This window comes from Chiloscyllium plagiosum, unplaced genomic scaffold (genome assembly GCF_037043375.1).
Source record: "Chiloscyllium plagiosum isolate Xiang-an unplaced genomic scaffold, Cpla_swu_hap1 HiC_scaffold_23, whole genome shotgun sequence".
Lineage (NCBI taxonomy): Eukaryota > Metazoa > Chordata > Chondrichthyes > Orectolobiformes > Hemiscylliidae > Chiloscyllium > Chiloscyllium plagiosum.
Genome location: NW_028270161.1, coordinates 18,750,169 through 18,764,734, shown reverse-complemented (window position 1 = coordinate 18,764,734; position 14,566 = coordinate 18,750,169). Strand labels below are relative to the sequence as shown.

Genomic DNA, 14,566 nt, shown 5'->3' with positions numbered 1-14,566 from the left:
TAAATGCAACAGCTTTTGGAATATTTTTATTTTGCCATCTGATTTCTACAATTAAATTTTAAAAGTTCTGATATATGGAGTGAATGGAATTTTATTAAAGTTGGTTGATCCCAACTCAGTAAGCTATGGACAGATTTTATTTGTTGCAAACTGGCAATTGTTAATCAATAGTTAGTGCTTGGCTTTTTCCTATCATGAATAGGATTCTTTGTTACTTGCTCAAACTTGTTGTGTTTCTAAGCACCAACCTTAGAACTCTCTGCAATAGTTGTAGAGGCAGACATAAACTTTAGTGGAATCTTAAAATCAAGCTTTAAATGGCCTGACATATCATGACGAGAGGTGTTTAATTTTTCTTAACCCTTGCAAGATTGAGTTTTCACCATTTTGAAGGTGTTAATTCTGTACCTTAGCTAAACCTGAGAGATGGAGGATTGGGAATCAGTCAAAGCATCTTTTGAAGTCCCGCATTGGAGCATGAGTGCTGTAATGTCTCATAGCATAAAGATTTTATTCAGTAATATGAAAACCTGTTTTTAGAGGGCCAGTACATTGTTAGAAACCAAATTTTGCGGTGTTACTTCTGTGAGGTCGGTGAAATGTCTGGTGCTTTTCATAGTGCTATAAAAAATTCTAGCAGTAGTGTCTAGAAGAGCATTTAAAATTATGCAACAGGAGACTTTGGTTGAAGATTTACGGTCTTGTCACCACTGAGGGTGAGAGATATGATTAATTGAAGAATATTACTAAATATTTAAATTTATGAATACATTATTGCGTGAGGTATTTCTGTCAGTGATTGAAATGATAAAAAGGATTAAGAACAAAATTGTAATGCATTGCACCTTCTGCTCTCATTGGAATGACATAAACCGAACATCATTCAGAAGAAGAAAATGTATTTCTGAAGTGAGACACCTATCTGTTTGGTTTATGTATTGTTAATGAATTTTCTTATTTGCAATAGTACATTTTTGAGACATTAAAAAGCATGCAAGCATTTCTGCTACACAAGTGCACTGCCTCTTGCATTTTAGTGTGAGAAAGCCAACCATTTTGCAGATTTGAAGAGGCCTGATAATCTGTACTTGGTGCTAAGCTATCCATTCTTTGGTGTAAGAAAGATTTTCTTGATTTTGGCACCCCCCTTTTGCCATTTGCTGCCATTTATCCTAAGGTATGGGGTAAATTTCCAAATTTATGATGATCATACACAATTCTATCTTATGGTTCAACCCACCCACTGTCTCATTTTGTCAGACTGTTTTGGCTGAAAGGCTGTTCCTAGAAGTTTTCTTTAACTTGTTCATGTGACATGGGTGTCATTGGCAGCATTTATTGCTTGTCCCTAGTTGCCCTCGAAGGTAGTGGTGAGTTGACTTCTTGAACTGCTGCAATTGACTTCTTGACCCATGATGCTTTTGGAGAGGGAATTCAGGATTTTGAGCAAGTAACAATCAATGAGCCATGATATGATATGGATGGTGAGTGGCTTGGATGGGAATTTGAAGGTGGTGGAGGTGTTCCCATGAATCTGCTGTCTTTGTCCTTCTAAGGAATAATTCTGTCTTTTGTTTTCTGTCAAAGTGGATAATTTCACCCTAATTACATTACATCTGTCATGTGCTTCACATTTGCTTAATTTGTCCAAGTCTGTGTGATGACTACTTGCATCTTCCTCATTGTTTATTCCTTATTCCCACATAGTTTTATGTCATTGACAAATTTGAGAATATCGTGATTGGTCCCCAAACCCAAATAATTTCTCTAAGTTGTGAGCAGCTGTGGTTCAAGCACTGGTCCCCACTGAGTCACAATCAAGATTCTTCAAAATAACCTGTTTATTCTGATGCCTGAGCGTTCTGTGTTAACCAATCTCGTTTCATACCGGTATTTTATATCCAATTCTGAGAGATCTAATTTTGTGTACAAATCTCCTGGATAGGATCATGTCAAAGCTTTCTGAAAATCAAATACACTGCATTCACTGATTCTCCTTCATGCTACAAGTAATACCCCCCGAAGGCTCGACATGTTTCTAAAGCATGATTTTTCTTTCATCAGTGGGAATCATTGCCCCACCTACACCTGCCAACTTATCTCTTTCCCCCTTCAAAGCCCTCTTGCAGATACTACTGTGGGAAGCTGTGAACCATTAAATTCCACATTAATCTTAACACTTATGTACTCCTGTCTCAAGCAAGTATCTTTTAAGTTAGTCAGTTATGTAGATATAAGGGAGAGTTGGCCAAGTTTGGGTAAATAAATTATAAGCTATAGCAGTAAATAAACAGTGATAAACATTTAAGGAAACAGTTCAAAATGTTCCAACAAAAATACATTCCATTACAAAACACAAACTCAGCTGGAAAGATCCATTTTTGGTTTACCTTAGTTAAAGATAGCTTTGGATTAAAAGAAGAGGCTTTTAATGTTGCAAAGTAAGTAAGAATGAGAACCAGGAAAAAGTGACCACAAAGTTGAAGGGGGGGGCGCCAGTGAGGATTAGCTAGCCAAAAATATTATAGCGAATTTGTAAAGGTTTTTGTGGCAGTGCTAAAATTCACTTAGAGTCTGAGTTACTTACTACTATTGTTACTATTATAGTGATGGTTGAGGCTCTAATATTCTTTCTATCACATGGTCAACAAGGGATCTCTCTTGGTCTTAGTAAGAATCAACTTAAGATTATCAGACGGACTCAGTTATGCTTGCCAGAAGCTACATGCACGTATCCCTTTGACAGTAAGTCTTTTTTTTTCAGCATCCTGCAGTACCAAACAGCTACAAAAACGCAAAGTTGGCATGCAGTATGCAGCAAGCAATTTAAAAGGCAAATAACGTGTTGCCTTTATCACAAGAAGATTGTAAGAATTATATAAGAATAAGCAAGTCCTACTACACCTTGTGGGGCTTTGGTGAGATCACATGTGGAAGGCAGTGCACTGGAGGGTGTACTTGCCTTAGAAAGCAGTAGAGAGAAGATTTGCTAGATTGGTTCTAAGGATGGAGGATGGCCCTGTGATGAGTACCTGAGTTAATTGGACTATATTTTTTGGAGTTTAGAAGACTCTGATATTATCTCGGTGAACTATACAAGATTTTGAAAGGCTTAACAGGGTACATACTGAGGTTTATCACCAGGTAGGGGATCTAGAAAATGGACATGACCTCAGGCTAAGGGGTTGATCATTTAAGACTGAGATAAGGAGAAATTTCTTCAATCACAGGACTTTGAATCTTTGAAATTCTTACTCAAAAAGCTATTGGTGCTCCACTATTGGACATATCCAAGGCTGAGATGAACACAAGTTTGATCTTTTGGGGCATCATGGGAAAATGGAGTTGAGACTGAAGATCAGTCAGGATTGTACTGAGCGGTGATGTAGCCTTGAGGGACTGAATGGTCCACTTGCAGATATTCTCATGGCACATTTAATTTCTGAAGGTGGAGTCTATTACTTGTTCAATGGGAAATGGAGATTTCTCTTAATTTTGTCAGCTCTATATATACACCCAGGCACCCACCTTTCACAGGGTTCTCTTTTAGATTAAGCAACCATATTGCCATCTGTATTCACGTTGAATTTTATTTCTGTGGGTGTTACTCCTCTAGATAGATTACTTAGTATCTTGTATCTTACAAAAATAATCAAACTGTTCATGATAATTGTGCAAACTATATACTAAACAGAAAGACTAAAGTGCACTAATGTAAGAGTAACGATTGATCAGTATTCCTCCAGGTGTCTCTGGTTATCATTTACTCCCACACACTGAGTGTGTGGACTTGGGCAAGGAGACTGATCTGAATGTGCGGAAGGAGTGCTGTAGTAGAGGGGTCAGCACATTTGGCAAGCGGGAGCCAGTCAGGAGAGCTGACTGGTAGTAAGAAGTTAAAAGGATGGATAACTGGGAATAAGATAAGGTTTGAGATAGCAGTGGCAAGCAAAGTAGAAAGTGTTTAAAGATATACTAAACACAGGCAATTAGAGTGCAGTTCCTGTGCCTGTATGGGAGTGTCTTTGTTCAATATTTTAAATTTTTCTCCCATCTTTGATTCCTTGTGTTATTTAGAGCCATTGATTGTGAATATTCTCACCATTCCTGTATAATTTGAGTCCATTGACAATGTTGGATTATTGAAATACTGCAGACATCATAACGGAATTTGATCCTGCACTAATCATGCACACTTTTGGCAGGGTTTGCTAGATAGTAATCACAAGTAAATGTTTAAGCTCTTGGGGGAAAAGAAAAAGTTGACCTTAACAGTAGCAAAACTGATTAACCCAAAAGCTGAATAACTGCTCTTATCCCAAACACGAAAAGTGAGCTGCAATCTTTCTTGGCCAGATTGGTTAATGTTTTTGTAAAATATCACACTTTACAACATTCTCTGGCTATTCTTCATCTTGGGTCACAAGGATCTGAAAGCAGGTGTGATATTTATGGAAGGAGAAAGGTGAGTCAATGGAAATGTACATTTTGTTTTGGTTTCTTCCACAGGCAGTACAGGTGGCATTGTGCAGTATTACAGTCTACACCAAGTCGAATCACGTTTATTTTTTGGTCTATGGTGAGTTTGCTGATATAAGCTGTTTCAGCAATTAGGAAGCTATAATTGACCTCCAGGTCACTGATATTCTGGAAAAAAAGGATATTATTTATGACTCGGCTTTCCCAACGGTTCAGGTTGGGGGAAGCCAGATTCAGCTGAGATATCCTGTGCCTTTGAGCTGTCTAATTGTACTAGCTGTGTTCAGGTAGAATAGGGGAAAGGCAACTGTTAATAATTGCATTGGTATACCCTTGTAAGAATCTGCATTTTCAGAATAAGAATATTGACGATGGGTTTTCTTAAATTGCATTCCCTGTGACCTCGCCAAACATTTTGAGAAATCCTCTGTGATTATAGGTTCCTTTCCAGGTGACAAAGGTTGTGCTGTTTTCTTGGGATAATTGGAATTCAAGTTTTGGTTTGGGCATGTTTTAGCTGGTAAGAGTCTAATCTATTATTGGAGGTTTTCCCATGCATTAAATTCCTTGATTAGGTATGAAGACAGACATTATATTTTGAGGACAAATCTTTGCCAATCATATTTTTTGACGTATCAAATTCTGATTCCCAGCCTGATAGAAAAGAGTTTCGCTATCAGTAATGGCTGGTTTGATCACAGTTTCCGAATGCCACCAGACCTAGAATCATATTCACAGTTTTAGGATGGTGCCTGTTAATACTGCATTTTTGCAACAAATGATTTGGCTTTATACTCAAAAGACTGTTTTATTTGAGTGTTTCTTGCTGCATCTACACTTTACCCCTTTAGATTTTCTGTTAATAAATTCACATGGGAAGTTTCAGTTCTGGAATACAATGATGACCTCTGTTGATAGAAAATGGTAATGTGTTTTCCTTCAGACCTGTAGCCAGGCTGTAGTCTCAGTATTACAGTTTCACTGTCCCTCAGGCAATCATGTTCCCTTCATAGACCTGGATATTTTCTTAAAGAACTTTGGCCTCTCCTCTGTCTCTTTTGCAGTATAGTGGAGGAGGGAACTGATCTTGTTAAATAACTTGATGCTGGTTTAAGCCCTAACATTTATTAACTTTCAATTCCTACTTGCTTGAATTTTGTTCCAACATTGTTTAAAGGTGTCTGTACAATGAGGATTATTCTCTTGCAGTGAATCCTATAGAAGTCCCATTGTTTCTGGTCCCTAAGGCTATTAATTAAAATAAGTTAATTTTGTATTTGGGAGGAAAATATTTGGTGTGCAGAGATTTCTTTCTTATTGTTCCCAAAACTAATTATTTGTTGATATATTTGATAATATCTGCTAGTTTTCAAACAAATCTGATTAGAACTTCGAAAACTGCTTGATTTCAAGTTATGGCAGTGCTGCTGATCATCATTCAAGTTGCTCTGCAATTAAGATTTCATGGACACTGATGGAACAATGTCATTAGTTGTTTAGACGCAAAACCATCTAACAGCTAAACAATTGCCTCATTAATTCTTTGCAGATAAGCATTGTTAATTGGTCTGGGAATTCACTTTCTAAAACAAAATTCTAATCTAAGTCCCCAGAAACAACATTGGCAAATTTAAAAAGTGCAGTTGAGGCGGAGTGAGGATTGGACAGGACAGGAGCACAAGTGTATGTATGGTACTAATTAAATGTCAGTTACACCCAGAAATATCCAACAGCAAAGCTTTAATCAACAAAGAAAAAACATTGTGATCTGTTCTAACCCTATTTCTAAGCAGGTATGGAGGGTGAAACTCTGTTGGGTTGACTGAAATTGCCTGGGTGAACTGAGGAATTATTTTAATGTTTTTTTTGGATCTTAACGTGCCCTTGTTGTGATGTGCAGTTCAGGAGTAAAACAATACTTATCCTGTTTTTCTGGGTGTGGCAAAATTTCTTTGCTGAGCTTTCTAACTTCTTGTGGTTTACGACAATTCTGTTTTAGTCCTCAAATCATTTTAGTTATCATTTTGGACTTCTGTGGATATTGAGTTTTAGTTTTGGTGTATTGTTGTGAACATAAAGCATCTCGTTTAAATTTACTTTTATTCTTAAGTTAGTTCTAACAGTCCTGGGAAAATACTTTGGTCAGAAAATTTATGTTTTGATTTTAATACTTTAAGTTTTAATGTTCAGGATTTTCCTGATATACAGTATATTCCAAAGCATTCTAACTTTTCATTTCAAACTGAAGTCACAAAAATTGCAAGCTATTTAAGCTGTAGGATGGTAATGTAGATTTTATCCACCTGTTTCAATGTCTGTGTTCCAGTAGTAAACGTATACGTTACTGTCTTGGTTGGAAGTGGGTTGTAAAAAGCTTTCAAAATCAACATGTCACATGAGGGAGCATAATGCTAAGCATATGTTATAAAATTATACTGCACTGCTTCATGATACTTCATACACTAGCAAAAGGGTTCCCCATGTTAAATGCAATTACTTTGGAATGCCAAATAACTGGTCTACTTGGCCTGAAGTGTTACTATATTAATTTGTCACTGGTCTGACATAAGTCTCCAAGTTTTAGTGCAGTGTTGGCATAATATAAGTGATTGTGTCATTGCTTGACACCGAAGGTAGAATCTCCTTTCCATTTGAGGAATTCTATTTTTGGGGAGGAGGTAGAGAGCAAGAGAGAGAGAATTGATAGAGAGAAGTATGAACATGTGTGCAACCCAATGCTTGGGATTGAAAGAAGGTATAAACAAAAAGTAAGCTCTGAAAATACTCACAAAGAGAAATAGAGTTAACATTTTTGAGTTGTGTATGACTTTTCTTGACTGGAAATGTGAGTCCTTTTTCCACAGATGTTTCTAGACTTGCACTTTGTACCTTCCTCTCTCGTGTAATAAGCTACAGTTCTGTTAAAGAAACTCTATTGTCTTGTGTAACTGTGTTTCAGCGATTGATCACCACATCAACGAAAATAAAGTATGATCGTTCAAGCCACATTCTGGAATTTGACTTGTCCAGTTGTAACATCAGCTGGGATCATAATAGACGTTCTAAGCATGCTGGTCTCAGATTTTTGACCTCAATGATAACAAATAACATTTCCATTTTTCTTGTGAATAGCAGATCCAGTTTGCTGACCAGAAGCAAGAGTTCAACAAACGTCCAACAAAAATTGGTCGTCGTTCACTTTCTCGATCGATCTCCCAATCCTCCACGGACAGCTACAGCTCAGGTAGGTGCTTCTAGATTTCAGTGAGATGTTCTGTTTGTACATGAAAACACAAGAATGTCTAAGACGAGAGAAACTCATTACACCCAATAGCCTTATTTTTTTTATATAGATCAGCATCACCATCTAGCTTCTCAACAGATCCCCAGTTTTAGTTTTCTAAATCTCATAGAAGTTACCCTAATTGCTTACCTATTTTTCCCCTTGGATAGTAACCACCATCCTGTGTGGAATTTTCCAATATTTTGTTCTAGCAATACAGCAATGTATTGATGCAGCTGCTGCAACTAAGTGAGGTACAATTCACTTCCTTGTATTAAAACCCACAAATATATACATAAATTAGTTAGGATGTGATTCCATATACTTTGGATTTTGAATAGTTGTATTTTCTAAAATGTTTAATTTTTGCTTACATTGATTAAGTAGATCTTTAGTGACAGCAATGCCAAAACTTGCAAATTGTTTGATCTAACCTCTGGTTAGTAAAACAAAAAAAATCCCAGAATATATGTTGAGAGTTTAGTTCAAAATTGAATCATATGAGTTTCAGATGATCAAAGTGTGTTAGAGGCACAGGATAGTGGCTATCCATGCACAATCATGTGCAGATTCGGTTGCCTCATCCCATTCGACTTTTATGCTTTCAGTTATTTTGCTTGGGATGTGGGAAAAGATGCTGGACGGAGGCCAAGAATCTCCTTACAGAAGGGTGGAGAGTAGGAAAATATTAGGCAAGTCTTTCGGGCTAACATTGTTGGAAACCTCATAATAGGTTGTCTGTTCATTCAATAATAAATCTACTGTCCTGCAAAAGTGTGTTGAAAATTGTTCAGTTTCACACCTTCCCAAAAATAGAGCAGAAATATGAACAGAAAAGCACTGGATATTCACAGCTTCCTCTGCTCACTAACTTTCATTTGGTATAATTATTTTCTAAAGTCATCATGAAAATGCTACGTTATACTATCCAGCATAGTTTGAATTAGATTCCAAGGAGGTCTCTAAGTATACAACCTGCGGAAACAAATGGAGAGAACAAAAAGTCAAAAATCAACATGTTGAATCTATCTTCACCCTCCTTGTCGTGGATCGATGGTTGCTTATTTGATTTTACAGATAAGCATGTTCCATCTCTTCCAATCCTATCCAAAGAATGTTCTGGTCACTCTAAGTACTTCTGTCTCCATATTTTAAATAAAATTTGATGATAAACCAAATTTAGGACAACCTTTGGCCACGGTCCATGGCTAGGCATTAATTTCCTATTTTCTGTTTTTGAAGCCCCTTGCTATACAAATGTTCATAAGCCTAGCAAAGTGTTCCTTCTACTTCTAAGTACTTCAGCTACTTATTCAGGACAACTCCAGATTATGGACTGCTGCACATTGCAGTGTGACTGTGCAGTCTGCGTTCAGGTTGAAGTAAACCACGTCCAGTATTTGTTCTGAATTTTTTATTTCTCATTACTACAACTTTGGCTTTTATCATTTTATCTTCTAAATGAAACATTCCTTTGGAAACACAAGAATGTCAAAAATGTTCAAACCTGTGTTTTGCCTGCACAAAGAATTAATCTGAAGAGATCAATGCTTTATATTAATGCTGCACCATTATTAGAAAATTCTAGGTGTAATTATCCCCTACTTATAAAATTGACACCTTTTATTCTTGAATTATTAAGGATTTATCTCTCAAATTATTACTGGACTCTGATTGCAGCTTTGCACTGAACTGCATTAACCTCCAAGTCATCGCTTGCTGTTTGCTTCAAATCTGCCTGCAACTTGCCATCATTCTGTATGTAGCTATGGAACTAGCCACTAACCAGCTTTTTTTTTTTCTTCTCTCCAGAACTGATGGGTATGTCTAATCAAAATAATGGTAAGCAGATGGTAGAAATAGTTTGGAAAAAAATGAAGCTGTTCATAGAGACAGGTATGAGAAGGCGATCACTTGTCCCACCTGCGGCAATTGCATCTCATCTCAAAAAGAACAGACAGAGGAATCCATTTTGCAGCTGGGTAGACAAACTTAATCAATTGTACCCATTTACAGTACATTGAATTTGATTTTGTGTTCCTTTTTGGGAACAAGAAGATGTTGTGAATAGAACTGCAAATTATTGATGACGAGGGCTAAACGCATCCATGTCCATATGACACCTTTTGACTGTTGGGAGCATGACCCTATTTTTTTAAATACTGCCTAATTGCATTAATATGACAAACTTGCACCAAACCTATGAGAGCATCAGTTGTTTGTCAACTAAATATCTTAAAAAGAAAGTTCCAAATCCATATTTTTGGGTTATTTCTCCTTTAGTTTTCCTGAAGTTGTTAAAGCATTTTAGTCTATAGTTCAGTGAGCACCAGTAGCCTTCTGGTATATCGCCTTACTGTTTGCCATGTGTGAACTTGAGGAAGTACTTGTTGGCAAGCTGTTTGTTTTGGGGAAGAGAGAAGCCTCACAGTCGTTGACACATTCTTGCAGTGGGAGCTACTGAATTTTGAGAATTCTTTGATCTCCTCATCTCCCCTAAAATTCCAACTGCTCCTTGCTTAATTGTAGGGCTTCTTCCATTCCCTGACTGAGATCAGTTAACTTGTCACAGATCTGGGGTCAAGATCTTTGGTTTTAGTTTATATACAGTATCTCAATGCTCTGATAAAATGGACCTTTTATTAACCTTGTCGATGGGAGAGGGAATGAAATTCAATGCTAAATACTATGAATGTTAGGTACTTTTAAATGGAGTCCTCTATTTGACAGGAAAAAATTGCATTCCATCATTCGGACCATTTAGACTATTGCCCGCTCATTACATGGAAGATCTTGGAGTCATTTGGAAGAGTGTTTATGTCTTTGGAGTAGATCCTAAAGCAATCAGCTGATACTGATTTTGATGATAAACACTTACCCAAAATATACCATATTTCCTGAGTTCCCTTCTCTCATAATAAATCAAATTGATCTGATACCTTTGCTTCTGGATTAGTTAATGTCCAATAGCTGATTGTAGCGTATTCAACAGTCCTTACCTTAACTGATTATCTTGTTCCGAAGAAGGCAAAGTGGTCAACTTTTTATTTTAATTCTCCCAATTTCTATCTCATTTTGTCATTTAAAATTTTTTTTTCAATGAGTCCCACTTTGATCCATTCCTGACTGCTGCTTGTTTTTGTTTTACAAGAAAACCCTTTGACAAATGCAGATAAGCAGTTTCATTATGTAGAATGTGGAGTGCTAAATTTGCTCACTCAAGGAAGATGAAACTTAATACTTAAGTGTGATTATCTGGAGTAGACAGGCCATTTTTTTTAATATGTTGTAAGAAAGCAATAAATACTTCAAGCAGTACTTTGCAAGACTAAAATCCATTGTGACTATTAAATTGCTAGCTGCAGAGATCAGGTCTACTACTTGCCCAGATACAAAGCCATTGGAAGTAATTGAAAAGTCCTTGGGTTTAGTTATAATACATTGTTTCAAAATAATATCTCTGCTCAAAGCAGCTAATTTATTTTTACTTTACCTACATTTCTGGTCTATAGAGTTATTGCTGAGGCAATCTGAAATATACTCTTTATTTTGTTGAAGGATGACAACATTGTTCTATCAATAATGCTTTTATAATATGCAGTAATCCCTCCTTTGACCAATTACATAATTAGTTTGGATGACGATATAATCTCAAGATAGCGAATAACTGTCAATTATCTTTAACTGATGCATTTCCCTGGTCAACATCACTATCACTCAGAGTCCACTTACTAACCAATCAGCTGTCTTCTTTCATATAAAAAATCTGCAGATGTTGGATTCCAGAGTAGACAAGCAGGAGGCTGGAAGAACACAGCAAGCCAGGCAGCATCAGGAGGTGGAAAAATCAATGTTTCGGGTGTAACACTTCTTAGCCCTGAGAAAGAGATGCTGCCTGGCTTGCTGTGTTCTTCCAGCCTCCAGTTGTCTACCTTGGAATCCAACATCTGAAGATTTTTTGTCTCTAACCAAGTTTGTACCACTGTGAAATCTCTTCAAATGATGCCTACTTTGAAGAAGTTCTTCCTCATTTGTACACTGAGAATCCCTTCCTCACTGTCACAGCGCCAACCTCTTCAGCCCTCCAGCTCTTGGATCAGTCTTGAAGAATGCACACACCCGAAACGTTGGCTTCTCCATCTCCTGATGCTATCTGGCTTGCTGTGTTCTTCCAGCCTCCTGCTTGTATGAACGATGACAGTAAAAATGTTGGCTTTCCGCAAAAAATGGAGTTCATATGAATGAACCTGATCAGTGAAAGACAAAAAGATTTGCCAAAAAAAGACAGACATTTTGTCAATCTCAAGATTATAGGACCATCTAGTCACTACCTTAACCACCAATCCCCACCACCCACCACCACCATCACTCTTTGATTTGGTCGCCAAATGTGTATCAGATGTTGGGTTGAACTAAACTGTTCATATTATTCTACAATGAAAAATCAGTAGAAATATAAAGTATATGTCTGTGTTGTTCTGTATCTGAAAGAACATTATTTGAGCATGTTTAAACTCACTAATCACTTACCAAAACACACTTGTACTGTACCAAGGATCTTGTGACCTTTTAAAAGTCACGAAAGGTTTCCATTTGATGCAAAATTGGGAGGACAATTGCAAAAATAACAAACTAGGAGGAAGAGTAGGCCATTCGGCCCCACAGGCCTGCTCTGCCATTCAGTGAGATCAGGACTGGTCGAATTGTGACCTCAACTTAACATTCCTACCTCCCTGAATAACAACCCAACTGAGAAAGCCAAAATATTGAAGTACTGAGATAAACAGGGAATGTTGGTAGTAACATTGCAAATTAATATGCTTTTAGTCTTGGTTAAAACAAGAAATTAACTCTGACTTGTTAACCTAGTGTTTCCCATCCTTTGGCAACTATCAGTTCCACATCAAATGTTTTGTACTTTATGATAGTAGTCATCTTGCAAGTTAACTCTGAATCTTATGAAGAATAGTATAAAGATGCCACTGTTGGCAAATGGAATTTCTAAGTCTCACTTTGCACCTATTGTTGAAGATGATGATTCCCAGGTTAGATAAAGTACATGCAATCTATTTTCATTTCAACCTCAAAACAGCATCATGTATTGCACCATAAAGAAGTTTTCACTTCTTGACGTTTGTTCAGATTGATGAGAGGTTAGGTGTGTGCACTCTTTCACCCATCCCTCCCTGTGACTTCAGAGTGTGTACATGCTTGAAGTGTTACACCCAGGAGCAGTTTTAGAAGCAAAAGACACACTCATTCTGACTTCTATATTTTTTCACTGTAGTTCTTTTCATTCTCCTCCCCTGCAACACCCCAGCAAAATAAAATTACAATTTTAAGATTCCTTGAGCTTTGTCTGAATGTTTGTTTCCATTAATGTTTCATAACTGCGTCATGAAGTGTGTGGTTGAATCCTGCAGACTTTGGCTCTCATTTAAGTAGCTTCAGCTCAGGAGACTGATTGGATAACAACACTAAATTTGGACTTTGTGTCCGAAACCCAAGGAGGGAGAGGTTTTTCTTTTAATCTGATATCATTTTCTGATTTTGTTACTGTAGCAAAGGGTTTGCCTACCAAGCGTGTGTAACTTGGCTGTTCAATGCAAAACTTTCCAACCATTCATGTTAATCCTTGGTAGAAACCTGCTTACTGAGGACAAATTTCCGACACATAATCCGAATGCATTCCTTGTACCTTTTGTTGTCACTGTGTTAAAATCCAGATTTGTTGTGTTATCCTTCTCTAATTTGTTGTATTTATCCCCTGGGATTGATATATCACAGGACTTTTCTAAACTCACATCAAAATTGATCCATAGTTAACAAATGGTCCCTGACATTTAAGTATGAAATTAGGTGATTTTATTTTTCAAGGAAAGATCTTTAATGGATCTAAACTTGGCCATCTGTTGAAGGTTTTGCGGTTTCCTCTCTCTTCCTGTCATGTTCAGCAATTAAATGACAATACCTCCTGCCTGATCAGTGATTTGATTGTTTGTTGTCTTGGATTTACTGATATTAAATCTTGACCCTGTGTTAAAAGTAGTTGGAGATCAGGTGGAAAATTTAGTGACAGTCTTGATGATATTCACAGACGGTTTTCTTGTGGTTGCCACATGAGACCACAAATACCAATCTTCCCAGAATATGTCTAGTTTGTGATGTACAGCTGTTCAAATATTTTTCTTCCATGACATAAATACTACTTTGATTGCTTTATTTCCTTCTCTTCAGCCTATCTTTGAAGAGGGCAGAAGTTTTGTTTTAAATTTAACAATTCAGTGAGAATGGCAGAATCCTGATCAATAAGTTTGGCATTAGAGAAGTAAAGTACTCCCTATTATTCCAAGATAATCAACTGGAAATTTACCAAAAAGCCATTGATTGCATCAATCTTACCATTTACCACATGAGTTTTGGTCAAAGCAATACAAGCTGAAAATGTGTTGCTGGAAAAGCGCAGCAGGTCAGGCAGCATCCAAGGAGCAGGAGAATCGATGTTTCGGGCTGCGCTTTTCCAGAAACACATTTTCAGCTCTGATGTCCAGCATCTGCAGTCCTCACTTTCTCCTCAAAACAATACAAGACTACCCTTTTATGGGTAAATGTCTCGTGATTTTTGTTTATCAAATTGTAAGGCTAAAACAGGCAATTCAGCCACATTGGCCTGTGTTGGGGTTTACCATCCACATAAATGATCTTAATTATATTTATCTAATCCATTTCATTATTTCTACAATCCCATTTCCATTAGTAATTTATCCTATCTAATCTTGAATGTTGACAGTTTCTGTCTCAAAT

General features: G+C 37.0%; 1 protein-coding gene across 7 annotated transcripts in view; it reads left to right on the top strand.

Annotated features, from left to right (window-relative positions):
- LOC122561808 (S-adenosylhomocysteine hydrolase-like protein 2) overlaps positions 1-14,566 on the top strand; it is a 99,849-nt gene that overhangs the window by 31,409 nt on the left and 53,874 nt on the right. For 2 of the 7 annotated variants that reach the window (XM_087999428.1, XM_087999426.1), the window contains exons 2-3: positions 7,612-7,723; positions 9,575-9,604. In XM_087999428.1, coding sequence (XP_087855554.1) covers positions 7,612-7,723; positions 9,575-9,604 — 142 coding nt within the window. The remainder of the gene's footprint in view (positions 1-7,611; positions 7,724-9,574; positions 9,605-14,566) is intronic. The other 5 variants (XM_087999432.1, XM_087999430.1, XM_087999431.1 and 2 more) reach the window with 3 other exon arrangements.